The 9,772-nt window shown below is 35.4% G+C and overlaps 1 protein-coding gene across 1 annotated transcript; it reads right to left on the reverse strand.

Moving 5' to 3' along the window:
* Positions 1-6,471: 6,471 nt before the first annotated feature.
* Positions 6,472-8,829, reverse strand: LOC111382049. The gene is made up of 7 exons (XM_023005909.1): positions 8,423-8,829; positions 8,255-8,336; positions 7,735-8,161; positions 7,529-7,677; positions 7,258-7,444; positions 6,728-7,216; positions 6,472-6,662 (listed from the first exon to the last, which is right to left on the reverse strand). The coding sequence occupies exons 1-7, from the start codon at positions 8,827-8,829 to the stop codon at positions 6,472-6,474; spliced, it is 1,932 nt and encodes a 643-aa protein (XP_022861677.1).
* Between the last annotated feature and the right edge of the window lie 943 nt (positions 8,830-9,772).

Here is a 9,772-nt window from a genome sequence, read left to right on the forward strand (position 1 = left end):
ATGTACGTGCTACAGAACATAATGTTCGAATCGATTGAGATATGCACAACACCTCTTTTGAGATTTACGGGGAAAGCCTAATTTGTTCTCAAATTGATGTTTCCCAGCCGTTTGATTACACGAAATCAATTTTTCCCCTTTAGCTTTTTTAATTGCGCGTTAATAAATATATATATACAAGACTTGACAAAAATAAACTGCATAAGCGGTCACTTAAGGCATGCGACATTTTATTTGTCCTCAAACTTAAACATTTGTTTGTCGTAAAAAAAAAAAAACACTATAAACTAAATATAAATAGACACACAATTATGCAAAAATATTTGGATGGACAATCTAGCTTCTCACCTCATGATTCAAGATTTAGTGTTTACTCTATAAACATGCTTCAAAGTCACAGTACCAAACTAATATCCACTCTTCCAATTCAAAATCGACGTGTGTATGAAGAATTAAGTAGACATTAATGATACAAGTTATTCCAATTCCAGACCTTTAATGGTCATATATGTCCTTTCATCACTCGTAAGATTCACACACCCCCAACTTATTCTTTTTCACTCTTTTCCAGTGTGTAAACTAAGGCTAAGTATTTCATTACTATCCTCACCCTCTCGAATTTAGGTGCACGTTACTAGTTGCAAGTCAACACTTTAGTGAACAAGAATTTTCCAATTATTTGATTGCTTCGACCTCTAAGACTTAACTAGCTAATTATCTTGTATCAAAAGTCAAATTTCCTCAAATAAGTGTTAGGGCTTAACTAAGGTATTTAGTGTTTTTGCTCTTTTTATGCACTTGTTTTTTCTATTTTTCACAATTTTTTTTTATATTCTCTCCATTAAGTTTTCTAGATGATCTTTGTAGCAGGCTTTAGGTCGATGACTTTCAAATCAGATGATTTTAGGGCACTAGATTTTTAAATACCCTTACAAGCTTATTGACCCGAGTCAAAAAGGTTTCGAAGAGAACAATTTTCTTTTTCAAGTGCAACTTCGTCTTTTATTGCCTTCTAAATGACCCTTGTAACAAGTTTTAAGCCGATGGCTCCCAAGTCAGACTACTTTAGGGCACCAGGTTTTAAGATACTCTTACAGACTTAATCACTTGAGTCATAAATGCTTCAGGGCGAAGCTTAAAATTTTCAAATGTATATGCCTTGATTAGTGCAATGTCCCTTATCACACACTTATTCAAACAAATCGACCTCTAACTTAAGACTTTTGCCGAGTTTTATTATGTTAGTCTAAGACAATCCACACATAAGTTTTCACACATAGAATCCACATTCACATCTGTATTTTCCTACAATTGTAAAATCACCCCCAAACTGTGCTAATTTTGGTCTAAGGATAGATAATTTATTATGGTTTAGGTAAAGCATCTATGTCCAACTAGACCAACCTATCAAAAGCAAGAAACAACTTATTTAATCACAATGTCAAACTCAATTCTAGTGTGTAATATCAAATTTTGTAAGGTTGAGTTTCAATTAGTCTAGCATGCATCCTATCCACAATTCATAAATCAACACCAAATCTCAAATTAAATCATCATTGTCTGCTAGACTGTCTAACCCACACAAGCACATAACTGAACAAAAGAGAAATTTAAAAAAAAAAAAAATTTCAAAATTTTCGATTTTTTCCTTTTCTTTGCTCTTTTTTTTTCCAAGCAAACACACAAAAACATAAAAACATAAAAAAAAACAAAAAACTAAAACTAAAACTAAAAGTTTTTCACGCCCAAATTTAAAACTGACATTGTTCTCAATATCATAAAGCATAAATAACCTAGTAAACAAAACAAACTATATGCTATGCAATATAAAAAGCAAAATAAAAAAATAAAAAAAAAATTGAAAATTGGGTTGCCTTCTAATAGGTGCTTCTTTTAAGTGATTAGCTGGACTTTGTGCTGCTACTATTCTGGTACAGCTAGGTCAAGACTCTCTTTAATGGTGGAGAAATCTTTCACATAGTGCTTGATACGTTGGTTATTTACTTTGAAACTTTCTTTTGTTAGATGGTGTAATTCAACTGTGCCGTAGAGAAACACCTGAGAGACCATAAAAGGGCTGGACCATATAGATTTCAACTTTCCTAGAAACAGTTTAAGTCTGAAATTGTATAAAAGTACTTGATCTCCCACTCTAAAAATTCTTTGCCTAATGTTCTTGTCATGCCGTTGCTTCATCATTTCCTTGTAGATGGTTGCATTCCATATGCTTCTCTTCTAAATTCTTCCAATTCATGTAGCTGTAGTATTCTTGTTTCTCCAGCCTTTTCGAGGTCCATGTTTAACTGCTTCAATGCCTAGTATACTCTATGTTCAAACTCCACTGGTAGGTGGCATGCTTTTTCAAAAACTAGTCGATATGGGGACATCTCAATAGGTATCTTGTAAGCAGTGCGATGTGCCCATAAAGTATCGTCTAATTTCTTTGACCAATTCTTAAGAGATGCATTCATAGTGAGCTCCAGAATTCTTTTCAATTGTATGTTCGAGGTTTCTACTTGTCCACTTGTCTGAGAGTGGTAAGGAGTGACAATTCGATATTGTACCCCATACTTATGCAACATTGCCTGGAATAACCGATTGCGCAAGTGAGTTCCACCATCACTTATTATGGCCCTAGGTGATCCATAGCGGTTAAAGATGTATTTCTTTATGAACTCCACCACCATCCTTGCATCATTTTTAGGCAATACTTTAGCTTCTAGACATAGTCCACTGCCACTAATATGTAACGATTGTTATAGGATGATGGAAAAGGACCCATTAAATCAAACCCCAGACATAAAATATTTCCACCTCTAAAATGTTGTTAAGTGGCATCACGTGACGCATTGATATGTTACCTGTTCTTTGACATTTATCACATGACCTGTAGAAACTGTAGCAGTCCTTGAACAGTGTAGGTGCCACGCGATTTATGCAACGTGATTTTTAAACGGCAAGTGTACGGTGTCAAGTTTTGTAATATAGTAAAAAAGTTAGGATGTTGAACTCACATGGATTGCTATTCAAATCAATTGAGTACTATAATTATTTTAGCTTTCCCTTTATTTAGATGATCAAATTTTGAGTCAATGTTTTTATGCTAAATTAAAATTAAATAGAATGAACGATGCAAGTAAATGAGGGCAAATTATGAAGTTTCTTATCAAATTATGAATGCCTAGGGAATGATTTCACCGTACATTCGACAATATTTTTCAACCGTATAACCATTTTATCAATCTTTCCAAAATTTATAGGCAAGAACGCTAAAGTGATTCTATTTCCCTCTCTCAAGCAACAAATAAAATCTATTTTTATATATTAATTCCAATATCTCTATTCCGAATTAAAAATATAAAAATTATCAAGCACGTGGTTCTTAATTAAAACAAGCCTCAAAGATTCGCACTTTCTCTCGAAACCTACGAAATCTAGGTTATGTTGTCTTAGATCAAGCCTAAATTTGCCTCTCTCGAGTGCCAAAATTTAGAACATCAAATCAGTCAATTAGTGGCCAGTTAATTGAAAGCATTGCACACAAACAACATAAATAAATAAAAAGAAAAGATCAATTGAAATAATTATAACGGAATCCAAACATGTCTCAAGTAGGCTACATCATCCCTAGAATAATTGTTTAGTTTATAATTGAGAAAATTGACATGAATAAATTAATAAGAAAGAAAATAGAGAAGAAAAGGAATAGAAAAACTCGTTTTTACCGCTCGATTTCTTCTTCCATTGTTGCCAAATTCTCTCAATTAACTTTCTCTTCTTTAATTGTATTAACCAGTCGTGGGTTTGTCTCCAGATTTTTGCAATTGGCTGGCTAAACTCCTCTTTCCAATCACGTGTTCTCGTCGGCTGCTTCGGTTTTCCTTGCTTGTCCCCCACCTTAATTAGGTCTTTTAGGTAGCATGTATAGTCTCCTCAAGTGTTGGACGATTTTGGGTTGGAATGGGCTGGGAAAGAAATCCAAAAATATCAAAATACGTTTCCCCGCATAGACGGCGCCACGGCGCTACCCTTACTGTCAAATTCAGCTTCATGGGCGCTGCGGCGCCTGCTTCGGTTGGAAAATTCCTTCTGCGCATCTTTCAGTATTTTTAGAATAACTTTCTCGTACGATGTCCAATTGAGGTGATTCAAAGCTCGTCAGAAAGCTAACTCAAGGGGTACAAATTTTCTTCAGATATTATTCTCCACTTCGATCGTTTGCTATGTCAAAAATGAGTCTCAATGTGAGGCTGAAATTTCGGAGCACAACTTTTCGGTTGGAAATTGATTTGTGATCATATTTTGACTAAATCTGATCCCTTTGACATCTTTTTTTCGTCCAATTGACTCCTAGCATGCTCGGATCTTCATTGCGAGGTTCAAAAAAACTTTTCAATATTTGCGCTTTAGTCTCTCGAACTTTGGATCTCTTACAATTTAGCAATTTTCTCCAATTTCGTCAACTTTTACTTATTTCTTTCAATTTCATCAACCCACATTATAACATCAAAACACACAATAAAAAGCTCTAAAACACTCTCAAGATTAACAAAATATCAAATTAGGTGGCATAAATATTATGAGTGTAGAGCACTCATCAAATACCCCCAAACTTAATATTTTGCTTGTCCTCGAGCAAACACCAAACTAAAGAAAATCATTAACAAATATACAAGCACAACTAAAACAAACAAAATCACTTAAAAGACACATTATGTTAGACACCTTGCCTTTATAGCTCAAGATTAAAAACATAGCGTCAAATTCATGAATTACTTCAATGCTATAATGCACAAGTCAAATTCTCGCCTATTCAATGCAATCGGGTGTGTGTGTGTGAAAAGTTAAGCGCAACACTGTACAATAATAAATTGACCCAATTCCCGACCTTAAAAGTCAAATATTTTCTTGCCTTGCTCGTGGGATTCACACTCCCCAAAATTTGTTTTCTTTTCTCTTCACAAGGTGATGCTAAAGTTGATTTTTCAATACTAATTTCTTACATCGCTCAAATTTGGTTAGATTTCACTATTGCAGTTCAACATATCAACAGATGAGGATTCTCCTTATTTTTGACTACTTCAACCTCCCAGAATCAACCAAGTTACTAACCTCTCATCAAAGGTCTAATCCTCTAAAACAAGTGTTCGGGGCTTAATTAGGCTATGTGATATCAAATTTCTTTATTTTTTTTTTCAAATATAAATTTATTCTTTAAACATCCTTTGTGTGGACGTCACTCCATTAAGCTTTCTAAATGACCCCTGTACCGAGCTTTAGGCCGATGACTCCCAAATCAGACGACTTTAGGGCACCAGATTTTAAACCCTTACAGGCTTAATCACTCGAGTCATAAAGGTTACGAAGAGACGATTCACAATGAGATTATTAAAGTTGTCCTTATTGGGATCTTTTTTTTATGCAATGATTAGTGCAATGCCCCTTATAAAATACCAATTCTCGAAAATCGACCTCTAACTTAAGATTTTCACCCAATTTTCATCCTATTAGTCTTAGAAAATCCACACAAAATTTAGCACACACGGAATTCACATTTATCTCCAAATTTCCCTACAACAGCTTAATCTATCAAACATCCTATATTTTGTTTAAAGGTAATATGATGTTCAAAGGTTGTTTGGGTTTAGGATCTAAGTTCTCTAATCCAACCTATAAACATGAATCAACCTACTCATGCACAACGCCACAATCAACTCATGTGCAAAAATAATTTCAGTTTTACATAAATAAGCAAAAATCTAACTCAAGCACATAACTTATCCATAACCGATAAATCAACTCATGTTCTCAATTACACAAATCAATATCGACAAGACTATCTAACTCACAAAAGCATGCAAAACACAAAATCATTTTTTTTAACAGTGCACCCTAATAAGAAAATAAAAAAAATTGCACACAAATCACACAAAATACACAAAATAAAAAAAATATATATATGTAGGCAATTAGAAAATTTATGATACACCCCCAAACTTAAATTAAACATTGTCCCTAATGTTAAATTAAAAGAAAAGGGGAAAAACTTCCCTGAATTGTCTGAATTGCCAATGATGGTCTGGTGCTATGATGCTGGACTTGATTGATACTTCTTCTAGTTTCTCCCCCAAATTTGATATTTATCCAGTTACTCTTCGTCAATTGGTTTGATTGTTCCACGATGTCAAGTTTCTGAAAATTCAAAATGTAGATATTAAATTCATGGAACAAGTGTTACTTAACTCGAACATATAATAACCAACTAGACTGCTCAAAGACCTATGGGAGACGAGGTAGGGCTGATGAATTTCTAAATAAAAAATTTTTTGAAATGAAATAAACTATCCTATAATAAGAAACAAATAAAATAAAATAAAATAAGTGAAAAGGTAAGAACGCTTGGGTTGCCTCCCAAGAAGCGCTTCTTTGTAGTCACTAGGTTGATTCAACCGCAATGCCTACAGTGGATCCTCAGGTGGCACATTTCTCCTTCATTGTAAGATGGTGATCAAACTTAGGCTGTTTTGACCCTGGTATGGCTTTCAAGACCTCTTTTGGTTTGGTAATGTTTGGAGGTTTCAAAAGCCTATCTACATAGCTCTTTTTTTTGTCAGGTGGGTTAGCTTCTTGAGCTAAGATGAAATCCACTGCTTTCTTCATTTCTGAGTCATTACCATTAGTAGATGCATCCCTTGTTGAGTAATTAATTTCCATGTATTGCACCAACGGATCATAAAATAATTCCCTTTTTTCTCTGTTCCTGCAATTACTTCAACTGATTGGATCATTTTGCAAGTGTCAACTTTTCCTTTTTCTGGGGCTTTCTTTTCTTGATGGATGTTGAAAGTTACTTCCTCTTCATTAACTCGTAGTGTCAACTTTCCTTCTTGCGCATCAATCAATGCTCTTCCAGTAGCCAGGAAAGGTTGGCCAAGAATCAATGATACTTTCTCAGCCTCCTCCATGTCCAATACCACAAAGTCCACCGGAAAGATGAACTTATCAACCTTCACCAACACTTCTTCAATAATGCCTTTGGGATATGTGATCGATTTGTCCGCTAGTTGCAAGGTAAGTGTTGTGGGATTCACTTTTTCAAGACCCAACTTTTTGAACACTAATAAGGGCATCAACTTTATGCTAGCTCCAAGGTCACATAGTGCGCTATCAAATGTGATGCCACCAATATTGCACGGGATGTTGAAGTTGCCAGGATCTTTCAATTTGTGAGGGAGCTTTCCTGAAATATGGCACTACACTCCTCTGTCAGCTTAACAGTCTCAAATTCCTCCAACTGTCTCTTCTTTGACATCACTTCCTTTAAGAACTTGGCATAGTTAGGCATTTGGGCCAAGGTTTCTGCAAAGGGAATGTTGATGTGGATTTTCTTGAAGACTTCCAGAAACTTTACGAATTTTTCATCAAACTCCTTCTTCAAATACCTCTACGGGAATGGTAGTGGGGGCTTCAAGATAGGTGGGTTGTCCGGAAATGAAATTGAGTAAGGCTTATAAATCTTCTTTGTTGCCTCTGCGTCAGTTTTCTGCCCTTCAGTCTGCTTTTCCCTTGCAAGAATGGGGTCCGATGTAGGTACCCCAACCTCTCTAAGCTTGCGTTCTTCAACTGGTTTACCACTTCTTAGGGTGATTGCATTGTAGTGTTCCCGTGGGTTAATCTCTGTGTCACTGGGAAATTGTCCTTTTTGTTAAGACTGTATTGCAGTTGCTATCTGACCAATCTGTACCTCCAAATTCTTCACTGTAGTCCCCAAGTTGGTCATATGTGTCTCAATGCTGTCAAGTCTTGCCTCATCTTTGTTGAACCTCGATCTAGTCTCTGAAATGAAGGTTCCTAAAATATCTTCTAGTGATGGCTTTCGCTCAAACTCTTGATTATTGAACCCTTGATAATAGTTGTTTCTTGAGTAGTTTTCCTTTTGATTGAAATTCCGATCGTTCACATACTGAAGTTGTTCATTTTCCCTTTCAACTTTTTGGTATGCAGTGGATGCAGCCATAGTAGATTCTGATTTCTTTTGTGATCCATGTGAAGTCAATGCAGCTATTTGATTAGTAAAAGATGACATTTGAGCTACAAGGACGGTTATAGGATCTACTTCATAAAGGCCAGCAACTTTCTTTGCACTTGAACGCTCACTCGGCTATTGATAGCTATTAGTAGCTATCTCATCCAATAATGCATAAGCCTCATTTGGAGTTTTGGATAATAGTGCACCCCCTGCTGTAGAATCTACCACTATCCGTGTCTGACCATTCAAACCGTTGTAGAAGGTTTGTATCTGCAACCAATCCGGGTAACCATGCTGAGGGCATCTTCTGAATAGTCTTTATATCTCTCTCATGACTCATAGAATGGTTCAAAGTCTAATTGTCGAAACTGTCCAATTTCACTCCGTAATTACGCTGCTTTCGAAGGTGGAAAGAATTTTGTAAGAAACTTCTGCGCTAACCCCTCCCAAGTTGTGATGGATCCATACGGCAATGATTGGAACCATGCCTTGGCTTTGTCTCTTAGGGAAAAGGAAAATAGGCGGAGTCGGATTGCATCTTCAGTAACACCATTCATTTTCACTGTATCACAGATCTCCAGAAAGGACCCTAAATGAGCATTTGGGTCTTCTGTTGGAGCTCCCCCAAACTGATTCTGCTGTACCATGTGTATAAGTCTTGGCTTCAGTTCGAAATTGTTTGCAGCAATTGCTGGGCGTGCGATGCCAGAACAGTTGTTATTGACAACCGGCCTTATGTAGTCCCAAATAGCCCCTTGTTGGTTATCCTCATTGGCTGCTTTAGCATCCTGTTCTTCCATTGCCTCCCGTTAGTTTCTTTGTATGCCTCTGAGAATGCGAAATGTGCGTTCTGGTTCAGGATCAACAGGTAGTAGGTCTTGATTTCTTACCCTTCGCATAAACAGCTGAAAATAACCACAAGGAAGCCCTTAAAGATAGACACAAAAAGAATAAAATAAAAATAAAAATTACGATAGAAATAAAAATGTAAAGTAAAATGAAAGCTAAATGGTAATAATATCAATTGAATTCAAATAAATCAATCCCCGACAACGGCGCTAAAAACTTGCCACGCGATTTATGTAACGTGATTTTAAACCGCAAGTGTACGATGTCAAGTTTTGTAATATAGTAAAGAAGTTAGGATGTCGAATCCACAGGGATTGATATTTGAATCAATTGAGTACTATAATTATTTTAGCTTTCCCTTTATTTAGATGATCAAATTTTGAGTCAATGTTTTTATGCTAAATTAAAATTAAATATGATGAACGATGCAAGTAAACGAGAGTAAATTATGAAGTTTCTTATCAAATTATGAATGTCGAGGGAAAGATTTCACCGTACATTCGACAATATTTTTCAACTGTATAACTATTTCTATCAATCTTTCCAAAATTTATAGGCAAGAACGCTAAAGTGATTCTATTTCCCTCTCTCGAGCAACAAATAAAATCTATTTTTATATATTAATTCCAATATCTCTATTCCGAATTAAAAATATAAAAATTATCAAGCAAGTGGTTCTTAATTAAAACAAGCCTCAAAGATTAGTACTTTCTCTCGAAACCTATGAAATTTAGGTTATGTTGTCTTAGATCACGTCTAAATTTGCCTCTCTCGAGCGCCAAAATTTAGAACATCAAATCAGTCAATTAGTGGCCAGTTAATTGAAAGCATTGCACACAAACAACATAAATAAATAAAAAGGAAAGATCAATTGACATGAATAAATTAATAAGA

The sequence above is a fragment of the Olea europaea genome, unplaced genomic scaffold (genome assembly GCF_002742605.1).
Source record: "Olea europaea var. sylvestris unplaced genomic scaffold, O_europaea_v1 scaffold2422, whole genome shotgun sequence".
NCBI classification, from domain to species: Eukaryota; Viridiplantae; Streptophyta; class Magnoliopsida; order Lamiales; family Oleaceae; genus Olea; species Olea europaea.

Excerpts from the sequence above, each read along its gene's own strand:
- LOC111382049 (XM_023005909.1), bottom strand. The coding sequence starts at position 8,829 with ATGGAAGAACAGGATGCTAAAGCAGCCAATGAGGATAACCAACAAGGG. Across the intron at positions 8,162-8,254 it reads ATGGTCAGACACGGATAGTG|CCGAGTGAGCGTTCAAGTGC; the intron begins GTAGATTCTACA and ends AGCTATCAATAG. Across the intron at positions 7,217-7,257 it reads TGTTAAGCTGACAGAGGAGT|ATCCTGGCAACTTCAACATC; the intron begins GTAGTGCCATAT and ends ACAAATTGAAAG.